This window comes from Gavialis gangeticus, unplaced genomic scaffold (genome assembly GCF_001723915.1).
Source record: "Gavialis gangeticus isolate Ggan-Ray unplaced genomic scaffold, GavGan_comp1, whole genome shotgun sequence".
In the NCBI taxonomy this organism is placed as follows: domain Eukaryota; kingdom Metazoa; phylum Chordata; order Crocodylia; family Gavialidae; genus Gavialis; species Gavialis gangeticus.
Window position 1 is genome coordinate 258415330 of NW_017729032.1, and position 18666 is coordinate 258433995.

General features: G+C 42.9%; 1 protein-coding gene across 1 annotated transcript in view; it reads left to right on the forward strand.

Annotated features, from left to right (window-relative positions):
* MYH15 (myosin heavy chain 15) overlaps positions 1 to 18666 on the forward strand; it is an 81130-nt gene that overhangs the window by 1841 nt on the left and 60623 nt on the right. The window contains exons 2-11 of the mRNA XM_019525776.1: positions 2456 to 2599; positions 5251 to 5354; positions 5972 to 6115; positions 7310 to 7466; positions 10783 to 10810; positions 11758 to 11851; positions 13404 to 13421; positions 14221 to 14313; positions 15147 to 15210; positions 15307 to 15405. Of these exons, the coding sequence (XP_019381321.1) occupies positions 2509 to 2599; positions 5251 to 5354; positions 5972 to 6115; positions 7310 to 7466; positions 10783 to 10810; positions 11758 to 11851; positions 13404 to 13421; positions 14221 to 14313; positions 15147 to 15210; positions 15307 to 15405 (892 nt within the window). The 5' untranslated portion in view covers positions 2456 to 2508. The remainder of the gene's footprint in view (positions 1 to 2455; positions 2600 to 5250; positions 5355 to 5971; positions 6116 to 7309; positions 7467 to 10782; positions 10811 to 11757; positions 11852 to 13403; positions 13422 to 14220; positions 14314 to 15146; positions 15211 to 15306; positions 15406 to 18666) is intronic.

The window sequence follows — 18666 nt, forward strand, 5'->3', positions numbered from 1 at the left end:
GTTAGGGCGGCTAGGAGCTGGAACCAACTTCCAAGGGAAGTGGTGCTGGCCCCTACCCTGGGGGTCTTTAAGAAGAGGCTGGATGCCCACCTAGCTGGACTCGTTTGAGTCCCATTTCTCTTTTTGGGGTTTTTGTTGTTCTCCCGCCCTGGCGGGGGGTCGGGCTAGAAGATCTACTAGGTCCCTTCCGACCCTTAATCTATGAATCTATGAATCTATGAATCTATGACTTGTACCTTCCATTACAACTCTGTTTAAAAAATGATTTGATATAGTTTCATAACTCCTCTGTAATGCCATGACTGCTTCTATGATTTATCCTTCCACAGTGACAAGGTCCTGCCAAATTAGATTGTCATGAGGGTTTTGAGTAAAATCTCCACAGGGATTTGCAGGCAGCTCAGATTGACACTGAAGTAATTGTCAGCAATTGAGCCTGGATAGGGAACCTGTCCAGAATGGAACATGTCCAGAAAATGACTTTGAGTTAATGAAGACTTGACTTCATGAGAATCCCATAAAATAAATTAACAAAAAATAACAAAACCTGAAACCAAGCAAGAGCATCCTGAAAAATTATCTTCAGTTATTAGTCTTGGCACAGCAAGTAAAGCTGACCAAGTGAATATCTGCAAGAATCAACTATGCAGGCATCAAATATCAATTCATTATGACCTCTTGATCTTAACAAAATAATTCAGAAGACCAATTACATTTGACAGACAAGACTTTGGCAGGAGGATTGTTCCTTCCTGGGTTCTTGTTCACATTAGTTCCCCAATCCAACTGGACTTTATACAGGGTAATATAAAAGATATTAATAATGTATCTAACCTTGGTGAAAAGTATAATGTTTGTATAGGAGAACAAATTCATCACTCCACTTCAGTGAAATTTCACTAAAGATAACTTTGGCCTATTTTTCTAGAGTGCACAACCATTTTAATAGACACTTTGAATGAGATAGAGCTGTTAAAGGGTAACATTTCTTTGCACTGACTTAAAGTGTTTAAGAGGTTCTCACTACATAAATGCCAGTGGGCTTCAAGTAACACATTTTCCTAGCAACGAAAATAAAGGCATCATGAAGTAATTAAGGGTGTCTATACATGTACACTGAGGCTGCTCTGACACGCTGTAATTCAGAGCAGATTCGATGAATTGAGTCTGCTGGAGCATGGTAATTACTGCTCTCCAGCAGACTCCAGCATCACATTCATCTGCACCCCCATGCTAAAAAAGTGGCAGCAGGGGCACTTTAACTAAAGCTCATTTGATGAGCTTTAATTAGAGCACCCTGCCACCATTTTTCAGTGCAGGGATGCTGATACACATGATGATCTGGGCACTTTAGAGCTGCTCTAATTAAAGTCTGTCCATTCCCCCTCCCCCCCGAAGCATGTGTTTAAATGCCCTATATGCTTTACAGTATGATGATAGGTTTATGCTAGATATCAGTCTCTTAATCGACTGTACACCACTTGCTGTCTAATTTTCAGCCTGATGGTCATTTCAGTTCTAATGGTTTTGCTTTCATTGGCTTACCACACAACCAAGTTCTTAAATTGTATTTCAAACTATATTCTAAGTGTTATCTTATGGAGAGTCTAAGACTTTGATCCTTGCACAGTCAACCCATTTCCTCAGCTCAGTCTTGCCCCAGCAAAGATTAGAGTTCTTAGCTTCAGAATGTATTGAGCAAATATTTCCATAAAGAAAACCAGGGTAAGTGCAAATGTTTGGCTTTCTGCAGCTCACATTTTTGCCAGCAGTTGATACACAAAAATTGGGGTCCTTGACTACAGCTTATAGGTAAAATGATGACCGTAACAGTAGCTAAATAAAACAAAAGCTTGACTACTAGACCAAATCAAGAAAACTGTGAAACAGTTGACATTAAAAGGGCCCTGAACCCTGTTGAACTGGCATTGCAAGAAAATACTTACCTAGAAGCATGGGGAGTGTATGTATTAACTCCCTGGAGATGGAATGCGAGTTTCCAGATAACCCTGCCAATGCCCAGGGACTTGACTAGGAATTAGCTCAATGCTAAGTGATTATGAAAAATCCCAGTCTTAAATGGTCCCTGATTATAAATGACTCTCAAGCAAGGCTGTGTGAATTGCATGAGTTTTCAGATGAAAGAGTTGAAATATTTTCTTGTCTTTTAAATTTGATGTAAAATGATAGCTTATCTTTTGTATTATAAAAAGATGAGACAGTTCTCCCAGGCAGAAAAGCATGATTTAGGCCAGGACTATTGAATAGGCAGAATTCAGCTGACTCCAAAGAGCTTGCAAGGCTCTTTAGGGTTATTCTAGCCAAGAATCTTTATTTGACATGTTTGCTTTTGTGAAATTATTAGACACTCTTGCTGCCCCTTTATTCTGTGTGTTCTGTATCAGATTTCAGATGTGTTAAGAAACAAGGATATTTTTTGCTTTGTGTTTTGCAGACTAGATCTTCTTCTTCTTTCTTTGGGCTACGCCACCTTGATAACTTGCCAAGATGATGGACATGTCAGAATTCGGGGAGGCTGCGCCCTTCCTCAGGAAGACCGAGAACGAGCTGATGAAATTACAAACTGTGGCATTTGAAGGTAAGATATAGTCTCTGTAATTGGCTGGCAAGTGCTGCTGGCCTGTTCAACCCTGCAGTCATGGAGAAGTTGGTTAAATTAACCCACGCTGAACTCCATGCTACTGCAGCTGTGCGGTTACTGGCCCATGCAAGCCAGGTGAAAGCTCACTCAGGTATTACTAAACTGTACTGGAGTACTTGTGTGACTGCAGTGCGTGCAGACCCTTAGCTGGTGAACTCCATGCTTAATTGGATTCACAAATGAGGTGAGTTATGACTAAGCTTTTCAATGTAGCATACACTGAAATGTGTCTATTTAGACCAGGGGAAAAACAGTACCCTGATCTAACTAGATGTCTCTGTATTTAATCAGCCTCTATATTGCATATCAAGACATAGTGTATGATGGATATTCCCTAACCTCACCAGGTTGCCTGTTCCAGTCCTTAACCATTCCCATACTTAGATAAGTGTACATCAGCTTATCAATGACAGCCTGTCAATGACAGCTTATCAATGACAGCCTGTGTATACTGTATCATATTTATCCAAATTCAAGATGACTTTGAATTTAAGATGACCTGCCCCATAAATAGACTTTATAATTTCCCATGTGTAGAATGTAATTGAAGAAAGCCATCTTATATATGTTCTCTTGCTGCTGTGGTGGAGAAAGCAGGAGCAGGGGACCCAGGGCCAGATCCCCACCCTTACTCTCCTGTGCTTGTGTCTATCCCCCCAGTGCCTGCTCCCCTTGATGTCTGTCTTCTGCTATGTGCCCCTCTATACTTTCTTGCCCCTTTACACCTGTGCCTGACCCCTGCTTCAGGTCCTCTGTACCTGTTCCCCCACACACTCCATGCCCACCCTTCCTACCCCTCCTTACCTTCTGCTGCAGCTCTGGTCTGGCTCTGGGGCACTCAGCAGTAGTGGCGGCCCCAGCCCTAGCCTGGCCCCAGTTCTGGTCCAGCCCCTCCTAAGCAGAAGCTGTGGCAGCTCCCAGCTAAGCCAGGCCAGGCCAGGGCTGGAGGGACCAGAGCAGAAGGTAAGGGGGAAGGGGGCAGCTGTGGGGAGGGGGAGTAGGAGGGGGAGCTGCAGTGGGGAGCAGGGGGCTGAGGGATGGGCACTGGCTCAGGGGGCAGGGTGTGGGACAAGGTGCAGCCCCCCACCCCCATCTCCCCTGCACTCTCTACAGCAGCGAGCCCACTACCCCACCAAATGAGCTGTTACAGCCAAGCCCAAGTAGCAACTCAGCTCCAGCTTCAGCCATGAAGCACAGGAGTGAAGCTGGAGCTGAGCTGTCACTTGTGCCAGGCTAGTACCTGAATCCAAGATGAGGCTTTCCCCCTGCTATAATGATTGTGGGGGGCAGGGAGACTTCATCCTGGATTTAAGTAAATACAGTATGTATAAGGACAGCCTCTTAGTTTGTAGACTTCACTTTAAGTTATTTGTTTCCATAACTTATTTTTCTTGAAACCCCGTTCATGGAGGACCTTCAGGTATGGTAAGAAACATACCTACACAATAGTGTATAGTGTTAACAAACAATGTGTAGTATTTTTATAGTAAAGAGTAAAAGGCATTCTCTGGACATCTTCTGCACTTTATTACAGGAGTGGCCAACCTGCAGCTCCGGAGCCACATGCGGTTCTTTAGAAGTTAATATGCGTCTCCTTGAACCTCTGCACAAGCACACGGGGACCAGCTTCCATTTGGGAGAAGATGAGGGAAGCTGGTCCCTGTGTGCTTGTGCAAAGATTCAAGGAGACGCATATTAACTCCTGAAGAACCGCATGTGGCTCCGGAGCCGCAGGTTGGCCACCCCTGTAATACAGTGCCAGGACATGTGGTTAAAATGTGGCTGGGAAGCTAAGCAACCTGGGATTTGTTCTTGGTTCTGATAGCAATTCACTTGTTGAATTCTGGTGATTCTCTTAACATCTCATCTCCCTCTGTATATTGGTGATGAGACTACCTACCTTCTGGGAGAGTTGAGGCTTAATTATGGATTCTGAAATGTTCCCCTGGTGAAGCCTGGCGAAGAGAAGGCTCAGGGGGGACTTGGTGGCTGCCTATAAATATTTGAGGGGGCTGCATCAGGATGTGGGAGAACAGTTCTTCACCAGGGCTCCCTAAGGGGGGATAACTAGGTCTAACAGCCACAAACTTCTAGAAGGCCGTTTCAGACGCAATATAAGGAAAAACTTCTTTACAGTCTGGTTGCCCAAGGTCTGGAACAGACTCTCCTCAGAGGTGGTGCAAGCACCTATTCTGGACTCATTCAAAAGACATATTTGGATGTTTATCTTGCTGGGATCATCTGATCCTTGCAGACTTCCTGCATCTGGCAGGGGGCTGGACTCAATCTCACGAGGTCCCTTCCAGCCCCTAATGTCTATGGAATCTATGAAAAGCTCCCTAAGAGTGTAAAGCAGTACTTGCAAAAGGGAAACATTGACACAATATGATGAGATTTTTTTACCCTTTAACTACCCCCACAGCTCCAGTTCCTGTTGGTCAACATTAAGCAGTTGGATTGTGGTATAAACTAAGGGGTTTTGTACACTTGCAGTATAAAAGTAATCTTTATGATATTACTTGCAAAGATTAATTAATTTCTTTCATTTGAATAAATACTATAAACTGTTTGTTTCTTTGATTCTATAGGGAAGAAGAAATGTTGGATTCCTGATGATAAGAAAGCATATGTTGAAGCTGAGATTAAAGAGTGCTTCGGTGGCAAAACCACAGCTGAGACTGTGGATGGAAATGTATGAAACTTTAAATGTTGTTATTTGACTAGTGAGTTGAGCAATATTAATCCTCACCTAATGAGGGCTGAGGAGTAAGTTTCAGTAAATAGAAACTAGGTCAGTTTAAGAGCTCTTACTTCATTTATGCCATCCATAAAATACACTGTAAAAGACAAGCACTAGCAACCAGTTGTACTGTGAACATTAATGACACCTGAAGAAATAACCAAAGGAAAGAGAAATATAGAGGCAAGTCTAAAAAAAATTAAACCAAAGCATGACAGTAAAGATAAATAGAACCAAACCAGTCAATAGCTTGTACTTCATTTCCTCTTTGATATCTATCAGCCAAAGTTTGCAGCCATCGGACCCTATTTCCAACCGTATAAAAAAAATGAAACTGTATTGTACTTAAAAATAGTTCCATGATCCTACAACTTCATTCTCCATCTGTTTATCACCTGTCTACCTTCCACTGTGCCTTTGCTTTATATTCATCTGACACCTATTACGTACAATAGGGAATGGTCTTAGACCAGGTGGATTTACTGGGACATATATCACAATGTAGGATATGTGCAGAAACAGAGAGCCATGCTGGCTGCCAGGAGTATCATACATCTCTTTTTTTACAGACCGTCACTTTAAAAGATGATGATGTGCAGGCCATGAACCCCCCGAAGTTTGACATGATTGAGGACATGGCAATGCTGACCCACCTTAATGAGGCATCTGTGCTGTACAATCTGAGAAGACGCTACAGCAACTGGATGATTTATGTAAGAGTCACTGTTAAAACCAATATATTTTGAAGTAGAGCCCTCAAAGGCTACAATGCTAACCACTTGTTCCCAAATTGAAACAGCCTAAAATAGTGGGTTCCAGTTACATTTTCAGAGAAAAAAAATGTTTGAAGTCAATTTGTATCTGGAAAACAAGCTAACGAAAAATCCTGAACGAACAGAGACAATGTTTTTTATCGTCTCGGAAGCTACGAGTGAGGGAAAAGAAGACCAGGGAAGCTGAAGTGCTGGTTCATTTTATGCCACTCTCCAAGCTAATCAATGGCCTTCCAAACCAGCTGGATTTGCTGGTTTCTTACATGTCAGTGGCTCAAAATTTAAAGTATATGTGTAACTTTTATTGCATGGAACTTTACATTTTTAGCACAGCCATTTTGTTTCCTTTCTTTCCTGTTCCTCATTTTCACTCTAAATTCTTTCCTGGTTCTCTAGCTTTCTGAAAGTAACACAGTTTCTGTCAGCATCAGGATGAGCTTCAATAGCAACTAACTTCGTAAACCTAAATTTGGCCCGCAGCTTGGCAGTAACATGTTTGACTGAAATCCACGGGTGTGTGGGTTTTCTGACAAAGGAGGAATAACCCACTTTCCCCCTTCTAAATTAAGATAAAATGTTCCTGTACCAGGTCTTTGTATAGCGATATGCTTTCTGCATATGTCTCATGGTATGCGTGTGTGCATACCTCTTTCAAACTACAGTTTTGGCTTGCAAGTAGTTGATATAATCAAGACAACATTGTTCTCAGTGCACTACAGTGATTCCACCGCAGTTATCAACTTGCAGAATTTTTTTTTCTACCAGAAAGGTATTAACCTTTTTTACCCAACTACATGACCTCATTATAATTGAGGATGTCTGTTTAGGCTCCTTAGGGCAGAATCTGGTCCCTCTGTTCGTTAGCTTGTCATCTTTAAAACCAGGATCATTCTAACCTTCCTTTGTAAATCCCTTTAATATCGGTGAATAAAGGGAAATGACATTCAATGGGCTTGAGCCTTACAATGCTGATCAGAAAAATGCCTAAATCCCTTTAAAAATGTGAAGCAATGTATAAAAGCTGGGTACTGATTCAGAAAATACTGAGACCTGATTGATTTTTTTTTTCCTTATAAAATCTCAATCCTCTTTCTTTCTCCTTTCTTTACTCTCGGTTTTGGGTTCTTTTTTTAGACCTATTCAGGTTTATTTTGTGTGACTATAAACCCCTACAAATGGCTTCCAGTCTACAAGCCAGAGGTGGTGGGAGCATACAAGGGAAAGAGACGCTCTGAAGCCCCTCCTCACATCTTCTCCATTGCAGATAATGCGTACAATGACATGTTGCGCAGTAAGTAGCAGCATGTGCTTTTAAAACTGGATTTCATCCTATTTGCCTATGTGGCTTATACTGACTTGTAAATGGACAGAATTTTATCACATGTTAATCAGAAACCCTATTAGTATTTAGCTATACAAAAAAGACTAAACTATAGAAGAGGAGCCTAGGAATTTGCCTCCCTGGATTCTCCTCGTGTCCTGCCAGTACTGTGTGATTTTGGACAGGTATACCACTTACTCTTTGTGCATCACTTTGTCTGGGAAATAAGGCTAATACCTTTCTATCCAGCAATTGTGAAGGATAATCTATCCTAGTTTGTACTACAAATGGTGTGGCACCCCAGAAAGTCCATGAGCATTTGCTCAACCTTAAAAATAAAATGGCTTTCCGTATGCATACCCTCTTTTTGTGTTCAGTTTTCCCTAGTATGTGTATGTTCAAGTTATGCAAATGTTCATGAAAAGCAGATTGTTAAAGGCACTTACTCAAATATTTGCACGAAAGTGTCAGATTTATCTGAGATGGGATGTTTCTTGTCTCATCAAGAAGAGACTGTTCAAAAACCCTTTGCTGGAGCCTTAACCCAAAGGCAATCAAACAAGGCAAACAAGGCGCTGGCAATCTCCTTTGCAACAAAGAGTACTCATATCCATGCAATTATTTGTTGTGAGTGAGGAAGATCAAATTAAATGGAAATTCTGCACTTAGTCCTATCATACAATAGCCTTGGTTTTGCCCTACTCCCTACCCTCTTGGAGTGAGTTGGACAAGTGTGGCATAGCCCAAAAAAGGAATGAGTTTGCTGTTTTCTAAAATTATCTGATCCTGTTTAAAGTTCCTTGTCAGAGAGAGAGATACAAAGCCCCAGATGGCTTGTTCAAGTTTTCTGATAAGAAGAGTGTGCTTGTTCATTCATGGAATAGAAAGCAAATGCTTTCAAGGGCAATAAAACTGGCTCAATCTGGTCTGAACTCTTTCTACTTTGGCTCCACTCCCTAATGATGAAAATTCCTAAATAATACTCTGTGCTAGTATAAAAAGAGGGATCTATCTCTACATATGACCTCTGGAACTCTGAAAATCTGCTGCTGCAGAAAATGAGGACTGGGGAAAACAAATAGACATAATGGACAGAGGGGCGTTGAGATAAAAAATGTGACAAAACTTTGTGGAGGGAGTGTAAAATGAAACTCTTTAATTTTGTAACTTCCAAATTCTCAGGAGGAAGAAACCCCACAAAACCATTATGTGAGCTTAGCTTAGGCATTTCTTTGTGCCAAAAAATCAGTTGCTCCAATCAAGGCACAAAAAGGGGGAAATAGGGTTAAAATGGAAGTCCAGATTCAACCTCCACTCTGGAGTCATGACCACCTAATAATATTAGACTGAGTATCTGAATTTGCTTTAATGCAACCTGTCTAAAATCCTCCAGTCAAAACTCAGACTGGGCCTCTGATATTTCTGCAGCTGTGGGAAGGCTAGCTCATTTTCTAACAGTGGTTAGTTCAGGAGGATTTTACCCAAATCCAGGGGAACTAAAACAGAATTAAAATTGGAGTCTGGGTAAGAAAACCCATGTTTCTTTTGGGCTTGTTTTGTTTCTTTTTTCCCCTACATAAATGCCTAGGCTGTACACTCATTTATCTCCGTAACTGTACTGTGTTTATTGCCATGTTATCTGAACACCTACTCATAAATGGAATGAATTCTGGGTTTTCTGGACACAGTTCCCATGGACTGCTGTGTAAGTGAATGAAAAAAATCTCATTAGCAATCAGTAGTAGTAGACGTTCTATCTTTTAGTGCAGGAGTGGGCAATTATTTGGCCTAGAGGGCCACTTAAAGAGTTTTGGTGAACTGTTGAGGGCTGGGGGGTGGAGGTTGTTGACCTGACCTTGGCCCGCTGTCACGGCTATTTACACCACCTGGTGGTGGGGGGAGGGGGTGGGGCAGGAACTTGCCAATTGATCCTATCCAGCCCTGGGCCTGTCCCCACTGCACCCACCTCCAGGATCACTGGACAGAGCAGGGGGGCAGACTAGGTATCCAGGTCAGCTGGGTGATTGGGATGGGGCCACAGATGGGCAGGGAGTGGTGTCCAGGAGCAAGACAGGCAGGCAGGGCTGGGGCCAGGGCCAGGACTGCAGGGAGGTGACAGCACAGGGCCGAGGCCTGGGACAGAGTAACGATCCACTCCCCACAACAGGCACCGGTTCTTTGGGCAGAGGCCAGCCCCTACCCATGGAACCGGCGCCCGTTGCAGGGATGTACAGGAAGTGGATCATGGCTCAGCCCAGGCCAAGGCCCTGCCGCAGGGCGGATAGAATTGCTTGGTGGGCTCCAGACTGCATTTTGCCCACCCTTGGTTTAGTGGCCAATGCAATTAATATTTCAGCAAATTTTGATTCTTTCCATTAGAGGGCAGTGGCGAAGCATGCAGGCATGCCAACTTCTGTGGAGAAGTCTTATTACAGGTGTTAATACAAAACAGCAATTATGGAAGCATATGACTTGTAATGCATTTTTACTTGTTGGAAAAGAGTAACAATTGGAAGATGGTGGAAAAAGACAGAGGACAGGGAGACAGTAATGTAAACATGGCTATAAACTGAAGTTGGCATATCAGCCAACTAAAGTGCAATTAAGCTCAAAATGGGGCCAAATTAAAATTAATTCTGAGTGTAAATCATTGATGTAAATGGAATTAAACGTAAGATGAATTTGGCCCAAAAGTCTCTCTCTTTCTCTCTCCTTTTTATTTTTTTTGGTCTATAATTAAACTTGACTTGCTAATGTATTGTAGTGGTTAAGTACGGTTATAATTATACTTCAAGTAGCAACAATATTAATATTAAGTACAATAAGGATGTAGAAAGGAGATTAGACAATGTAGCTACACAGAGAAGAACAATTATAAAAGAGCAACTTAGAGCAAATGGCTGAGTAGGAGGAATTGTTTAGGTTGGTCCAGCAAGGCATGAACAGAAGGAGCAGATGGGCATGAGAAAATATATGTTTAGGAGGAGTCGGAGAAACACTTTGCTATTGCTGAGATCTTTCAGGTTATGGCATAGTTCCCAGAAGCAGTAGTTGAATGCACATCACTCGACAAAGCAGTGGAGAAGAAATTTAGTATAGGAAGGTAACTTGCACTGTCCCTGAGAGGTTGGAAAAGATGAGGGCTAATTGATCTTTCCATTGCTGTTTCCTGTTACTTTAAAATTCTTCATGTAACAACCCTGCAATACCAAGTAGTGTCTTGGACTTCTTACTGATATGAAGAGTTCGTTTTATTGACCTACCTTTCTTCTTGTTTTTCCTTTAGATCGAGAGAATCAGTCTATGCTGATCACGTAAGTGTTGATCTTGTTGAATGGGTTGAGAACCCGTCAGTGCAAAAATAATTCTTGCTGAAATGCAGTGTCTGAGAATGGGAGGAAAGGGCATTTGGCTAACCTCTGAATGCTCATCATCTTCCAAGGGCATGACACCTTGAAACTAGATGTGTAGTGTGACTGAAAATGAATTCTTTCACATCTAGAACTCAACACAAGTGATCAGTGTTGCCATCTGATGGCAATACTATGCCCAATGTGGATTGAATCACTAAGGACATAATAGATTATGGTCTAATCTCTAGCCAAGTAGTTGTGGTCCACTGAGAAGAGACATAAGATGCACTGAAAAAAGCATAGAAGTTTGTTTATATGTTTTCTTTTGATGTTCTGTCAATATGGAGAGGACCACATTAAAATGGCTATTTTCACCATCAAAAAATCTAGTTAGGATTTTGCCTAAGCAGTCAGATCCAGGGTGGGGGGAGTAGCTGGGATAATCAAAGCAGGCCATGTGCCGTGCTCTCTCCAACACAAGCAAGAGAGCATGTTGCCCTGGAATACGATGCATAGTTCTCAACTGCTCCATGTATGATACTGGTCCAGTAACCGAAGTCTTTCTAGGTCTTATTCCGCCTACTGGCTATAAAATTAACTTAACCTCCTGTGTAGAGACTTTAGGTTTTTAATGAGACTTAATGTCCTTAGGGAGAAGGTGAAAATTTTGGAATTTTTAAATGAAGTATCTGAGCCCAAGCCGGTAAATAGTTAGCTACCGGTGGGGTGACCATTTAACCCTGTTTATCCAACCGAATTATATATCGTTGCCCCTCAAAAGCCCAGGCAATAGGGTCAGGAAACAGTAAATAGTTAAGCAAAACCTGTTAAGAATGAATGAGTAGAAGGTAAGCTGATCGCTTACACACGTTTTCACAGTGTCACTATAATCACCCCTCTATTTGTAGTGGAGAATCTGGTGCCGGCAAGACTGTCAACACTAAACGTGTCATTCAGTACTTTGCCACAGTAGCAGCTATTGGTGAGCCTGGTAAAAAGAGTGTGAGTATGGAAGGAGCTGTTTCATTCTGATTCCAATATAATTTCACTGTATGAGACTAACCCCAAGTGTTCATAAGCTGCTGTTGGAATAACGGTTATTGAAAACACAGGCAAAAGATACTGACACTTCAGTAGATAACACTTCTCTTTCTGAGTCAGCATGTGTCTGATGTTGGGGAACTGTGTTATGATGAACCTGTTGCATTTTCAGGGTGGAAAGCAAAGCTAGGGTTTTGTCTACTTGTGGTTATTAAAGACTGAATGCCACTCTCTTCCAGGCATAATGTCCTAATTAGGCTCTAGATTTGATCATACATGTGTTTTTATATTCCATGAGGGGAAAAAAAAGGACTTTTTGTCAATATTTTTTTCAGATTTTGGCAAAAAAAATAGGTTTAAAAATGGAAAACTTTTTTTTGTTGTAAAAACGGGAAAAATTCCCATCAAAATTACTGTTGTGATGCAAAGTTTGTTTTTGACCCAAAAAAAGAAACCCCAAAAACCTGAGATAAAAATTTTAACCAGCTCTCCTAAGTTGCAATTTGAATTAGATACATGCCGCCTTGAAGTTCCAATTGAATACTGTGTTCACATTTCTTTGCTGTATAGTATTGCTGTCTGTTGTTAAACAACTGCTTCAATTACCTCTAATCTGCTAGTTTTGTACCTGTAATTGATGATGTCACCAACATCATGTGTTAAACTAGCATGTATTCAGGCATATGTAGGTGCATAATTGTACAAACCCAGAGCCTAAAGATAGACATTTTATCTCTTTAAAACATTGTAAAAAAACTACCTCCATTATTTCCATTATCCATAACTAAAGGATACAGCAATTCAAATCCAGCTTCTGTGGATTTTCCCGTTTTCTAAAACTTGCCTGTTTTTCCTTGAATCTTTTCATCCTTGTCCTCTGATGTCATGTCTTCTCTGTGAATCCAGTTTGTCTTTAAGTCTAGTTGGAACACATGTGGGACACCTAGCTGAAAACTTGGATAAAAACCTGTGAGGGAAGAGAGGTTTGGCCCACACATTCCTATTTTCAGCTATGTAGTGGGTACAGTGTCATAGCAAGTGTGGGCTGGCGGGGTAGACTGCCCCAGGTGCTGAAGCAAAGGGGTGCCTATAGGTGCTGCCCAGCCAGGGCAGGGTATAGGACGGAGCAGTGAGCGGCTTGTTTAGGGGGTGTGGGGACGGGTGGCTCCCACCGCTGCTTGCACTCCTGGGCAAGCATGGGGAGGATGTGCCCCCCAGATCTGTGCTCAGGGCGAGGGTGGGCTGCTGCTGCGGACTTTGCCTTGGGCACCAAACTTAGGTGCTACAGCACTGAGTGGGGAAGCCAGATTCATTCTGGTAGAGGGGTAGATCTTGTCTCCAAAAATCTCTGAATCTGTATTCACGTGCTCTGGTTATTCTTAGGGCTTGCCTGGTTTGTGCTTGTTAGGTCTCTGACTCTTGGGAGTCTTTCAGCCTTTTGTGACCTCCCTTCATATTAGTAATCATTCTGTCACCCTTTTTCTTTTTCCTTCTGTTGATCTTCAAATAATAGCCAGCCACCAGGACTGGGGTAAGTAGATGACTTCAGTATTTTATTTTAAAATGTCAAGATAAGCATGAACTGAGTTCTGTCGCTGCAGGTTTGTGAATGTCAGTTCAGCATTGTTCCAGTCTGTGTTGTCCCATTGTAGAAATATTCCTCTGAGACTATGCTATTCAGGATGTAGTCACTGGCTACTTGAAATGGGAGCTTGGTGGTTAAATAGTTTAAATGAAAATCTTATACATTAGGAAGTTTGAGTCCTTTCAATCAGTTGTAATGATGGATCTCTTTTATTAGTGTTTCTCAGTTTTTTTCTCTAGTCCCTCTATATGCACTGTTTTACATTGAGGTACATGGCAGCACATCAGTAAAACTGCTGTGTTTGTTCTCATTTGTCATTAAGCACCTAGGACTGGAAGGGGCCTTGGAGGCCACTGTTTTCAATCCTTTGCATTCACAAGTGACCATGGTCCAAAAGGATCCACAGTAGCATCCATTGGTTCCTCTTGCAAAACCCTGGCATAAAATACCCTTTAACAATAACCTTATCCCATACCATAAGTAAAGAGCAAGGAGGACAGTGTCACCAGTGCTTTTAGGCATAAATTCTGCAAGACAAAACAATAGAAAGCAGTTAGGGTTCAGACCTCTCCGGTGCTGAGTTGAGAGTCCAACTGTTGTCCTCCATCTACACCATGCAGACTACGGGTATGAGCAAAGTTACTTTGTCAGTCAGGCTTCAGACTGTAATTATATACATACAGTTTGCTTACTGTATTTCTCTTCTGCAAGTATATTAATAGTAATTGAATCCTTTGAATTAAAGGGAACCTTGGAAGATCAAATCATCCAAGCAAACCCAGCTTTAGAAGCCTTTGGGAATGCCAAAACGCTAAGAAATGACAACTCTTCACGTTTTGTAAGTCTGTATGCAATAATCACTTTTATAAAATACCCCTCACTTTCCTCCATGGAAAGCTTTAGATTGCTGATAACTGACATACAACTAACAGGATCTAATCAGGAAAAAATGCTCTCCCAAAACCAATACCAACACTGAGCAGCTTAATTTAAAAGAGAAGTGTGTGTATGCTATATAAAACTCACACACTTATCAGGCCTTTACCATCCAGAGACAGAAAGTGATTAAAACAGGGAATACACCAGATGAAGTCTAAATAATTTGGGTAAAATTTTAATCAGATGTTGAGCCCTGTTGTCTCAGTGGACACGTGTGCAAATTCCAAGGGCAAAGTAGCATGAAAACAGCAACACTGCTCTGATAACCCATTGGGGAAAAAGGCAGCGTGTATGAAGGCCCAGAATGAGGGTAAGAATCCAGAACGGAAATAGAAGAAGAGACCTGTCATGAAACAGAGACAGAGAGAGTCTCATTACTCTGACTGAATGACAAAGCAAGGGGTATAGTATAAAGCTGCAACCAACAGCTGAAGTCTGTCTAGCATGCTGTTTGCACCTGGCTGCATCTTTGTGTGTGAAATGAATATGAGTATACCATTTTCCTCACAGGAATGTTTTGAGGATTACAGAAGTATATCTAAGTTTAGGCATTGAAAAACATTAAGCACAATATTTAGTAATATCTAACACATCCCACCGTATTGCATAATACTAAATATCCTTTAGAAATTATCTTCTCCCGACACCAAGTGCCAAGTGTAGGCATTGTATCTTGTGTATCCTTTTACAGTTTATTTGCACTAATTAGATTTTTTTTTTGGCACAAATTAGGGTAAATTTATCAGAATCCATTTTGGAACCACAGGCAAGCTGTCATCTGCTGATATTGAAATATGTAAGCAGCAAATTTTCCTTTTGTTCTAGAAAAACAAATTATTTTCCAAAACTTCGGAGAGAAGTTTTCTTACTGAATTTTTCATTATTTAACTAGATTTACTTGAGAAATCCCGAGTGATTTTCCAGCAGCCAGGTGAAAGATGTTATCACATTTTCTACCAAATCCTATCAGGAAAGAAAGAAGAACTCCAGGGTAAGAATAAGAGACTGGCTCATGGATGCTATGAGTAAATCTCTGAGGGAAAAACTGGCTGTTATGTTCAAAAAGGTTCTTCTGGTCCCATTCACCAAATAAATTGAGATTAAGCCTCTTAACATGAAATGCCACTAACCAGTATGTCTTCTAAATGAGATTTTTTTGATAGCTGTGACAAGGAGGACCAGTTTTCTTCCTGATGTGCAGGTCTGAATTGCCTGCCACTGTTAGGCATAACAAATGATGTTATGCATTAGTATAGGCAAGTGGAGACTGAAGAGGGATTTTAAAATATTTTTCACAATATATGACAAAGAATAATATATTGCATTTCTCTAGCCAAGTTCTCAAAGCATGTGTCAAACATGAAGCCTCAAAGCACTCCTCTGGCATTATAGCCCCATTTTACACATGGGGAAGATGAGGCAAAGAGAAGGGGAGAGGACTTGCCACAATATATATGGCAAATCCAGCCCAGCTTCCTTGCCCTGTCCAGAATACTAGCATGTGTATAATGCTTGGGTTGAATGATAGCATATACAAAGCCAGGTGGAAGACAATTACATTCATAGTTGGTAGGGTCGGAAGGGACCTGAGCAGATCATCAAGTCCAACCCCCTGCCATGGGCAGGAAGGGATGTTGGGGTCAAACAACCCCGGCTAAGTGATTATCTAGCCTCCTTTTGAAGACCCCCAGGGTAGGAGCGAGCACAACTTCCCTTGGAAGTTAATTCCAGATCCTAGCTGTCCTGACTGTGAAGTAGTGCTTCCTGATGTCTAATCTGAATCTACCCTCAGTCAATTTATGGCAGTTATTCCTTGTTACTCCCAGTAGTGCTCGGAGGAACAAGGACTCTCCCATAGCCTGCTGGTCCCCCTTGGCCAGTTTGTAGATGGCCACCAGATCCCCCCTCAGCCTTCTCTTGTGCAAGCTGAACAGGTTCAGGTCCTGTAGCCTCCGCTTGTAGGACCTGCCGTGCTGCCCCCTGATCATGCGGGCGGCCCTCCTCTGGACCCTCTCCACATTGTCCACATCCCTCTTGAAGTGCGGCACCCAGAACTGGACGCAGTACTCCAGCTGCGGCCTGACCAGTGCCGCATAAAGGGGGAGGATCACCTCTCTGGACCTGCTCGTGATGCATCTGCGGATGCATGACAAGGTGTGGTTAGCCTTCCTGACCGGGTCCCCACACTGCCGGCCCATGTTCATTCTGGAATCAATAATGACTCCAAGATCCTTTTCTGCCTCTGCACTGACGAGAAGGGAGTTCCCCAGCCTGTAGGTCTGGTGCTGGTTCTTCCTCCCCAGGTGCAGTACCTTGCATTTCTCCGTATTGAAACCCATCCTATTCTCATCCGCCCACCCCTGTAACCTGTCTAGATCTAATTGTAGCCTGTCCCTCTCCTCCAGCATGCCCACTTCTCCCCACATCTTTGTGTCATCCATGAATTTGAACAAGGTGGTTTTCATCCCCTCATCCAAATCACAGATGAAGATATGGAACAGTGTGGGCCCGAGGACTGAGTCCTGGGGGACCCCACTGCCCACATCCCTCCAGGTCGAAAAAGACCTGTCCACCACCACTCTCTGGGTGCAGCCCTCCAGCCAATTTGCAACCCATTTGATTGTGTAGGCATTGACGCCACAGTTGCCTAATTTCTTAATGAGATTGGGTGAGAGACAATGTCGAAGGCCTTCCTAAAGTCCAGAAAGACTACATCCACTGCAATACCTGTGTCCAAGGATTTTGTTACCTAGTCACAGAAGGCCACCAGGTTGGTCTGACAGGACCTGCCTCGAATGAACCCATGTTGGTTGCCCCTAAGCATGATCCCCACTGCTGGTCCCTCGCAGATGTGCTCCTGGATAATTTTCTCAAAGAGCTTCCCCAGAACTGAGGTAAGACTAACGGGCCTGTAGTTTCCTGGGTCCTCCTTCCCCCCTTTTTTGAAGATGGGAACCACACTGGCCCTCTTCCAGTCCTCTGGCACCACACCAGAGCACCACGAGTGCTCGTAAAGCCATGCCAGGGGTCCCACAATGACCTCATCTAATTCCCTCAGCACTCTGGGGTGGAGATCATCTGGACCAGCTGATCTGAACACGTCTAGTCCCTCCAGAAATTCCCTGACTAGGTCCCCACTGACTCCGGGCCTGGCAGCGCCTCCCCTGGGTCTGTTGGGGACCCCGGTGGGGGGGATGCCCTGGTTACTGCTCAAAAAAATGGAGGCAAAGAAATTGTTAAAGAGGATAGCTTTGCCATCTGGTGTAACTGCCAGATTTCCTAGTCCCAGTTCCATCTTCACCTTGGCCTTCCTAACAGCCCCCCTACAGTCTTAAGCAATGGAGGTATAAGCCTCCTTGGTGATGGCCCCTCCCTTCCATTGGGTATACGCCTCTTTTTTAGCTTTGGGACATTCCTGGATGCTTTTGGTGAGCCATGGAGGATTTTGAGCACTCTTGCCCCTTTTGTTCCGTGTTGGGATTGTCACCCTTTGGGCTTGGAGGATCGTCTCCTTAAGGAACGACCACTCTTCTTGGACTCCGAACTTCCCTCCCCTCCAGGACCTCAGTGCCTCCCCTACTCGTCCCCTTACCTCATTGAAATCCGCCCTCCTGAAGTCTAGTGCTGTTGCCTTGCTGCAGGCCTTTGACACCCTGCGCTGGATGGTAGGGAGAGGTTCATTGAAATTCCATCTTGGCTGGTATTCAAGAAGTCCCCTAGAACAGTTGGGGGCAAACTTTTTAGCGGGCGCATCACACACACGCCTTGAACACCTCCTCTCTCCCTCCTCCTAAGCGCCGCTCCAATGCCTTTCCCTTGCCCAATCTGCTGCTCTTCCTTCTGCTCCCTGCCCTATCTGCCAGTTTGCCACCTGCGACACACAAAGGCTACCCATGCCACTTGTGGCATTTATACTACAGGTTGCCCCCCCTGCCCTAGAAATATGTTGGAAAATGAATGGAACTTCTCAGTGTTTCTAAGAACTTTTTCAAAGTCCTCACTACTGTTCTTCTAAAGTAATGTGGCTCGCTGAGCTTGCTGACTTCAATAACATGCACTGTAAGAAACATTTCATGTAGTATACTGAAGAGTCACTTATCCCCATAGTAAACTGCTGCTATGTAATAGAAATCATAATCTGTTTTGAAGTCTCATCATCCTGACAGTGAGTGGTCAAACTACTAAACCCTTAACCCTCTTAGCTTTTCTGTGCCCTAATTAAGGAAGATTAGGGGAAAGGTTCCAAGGAAGA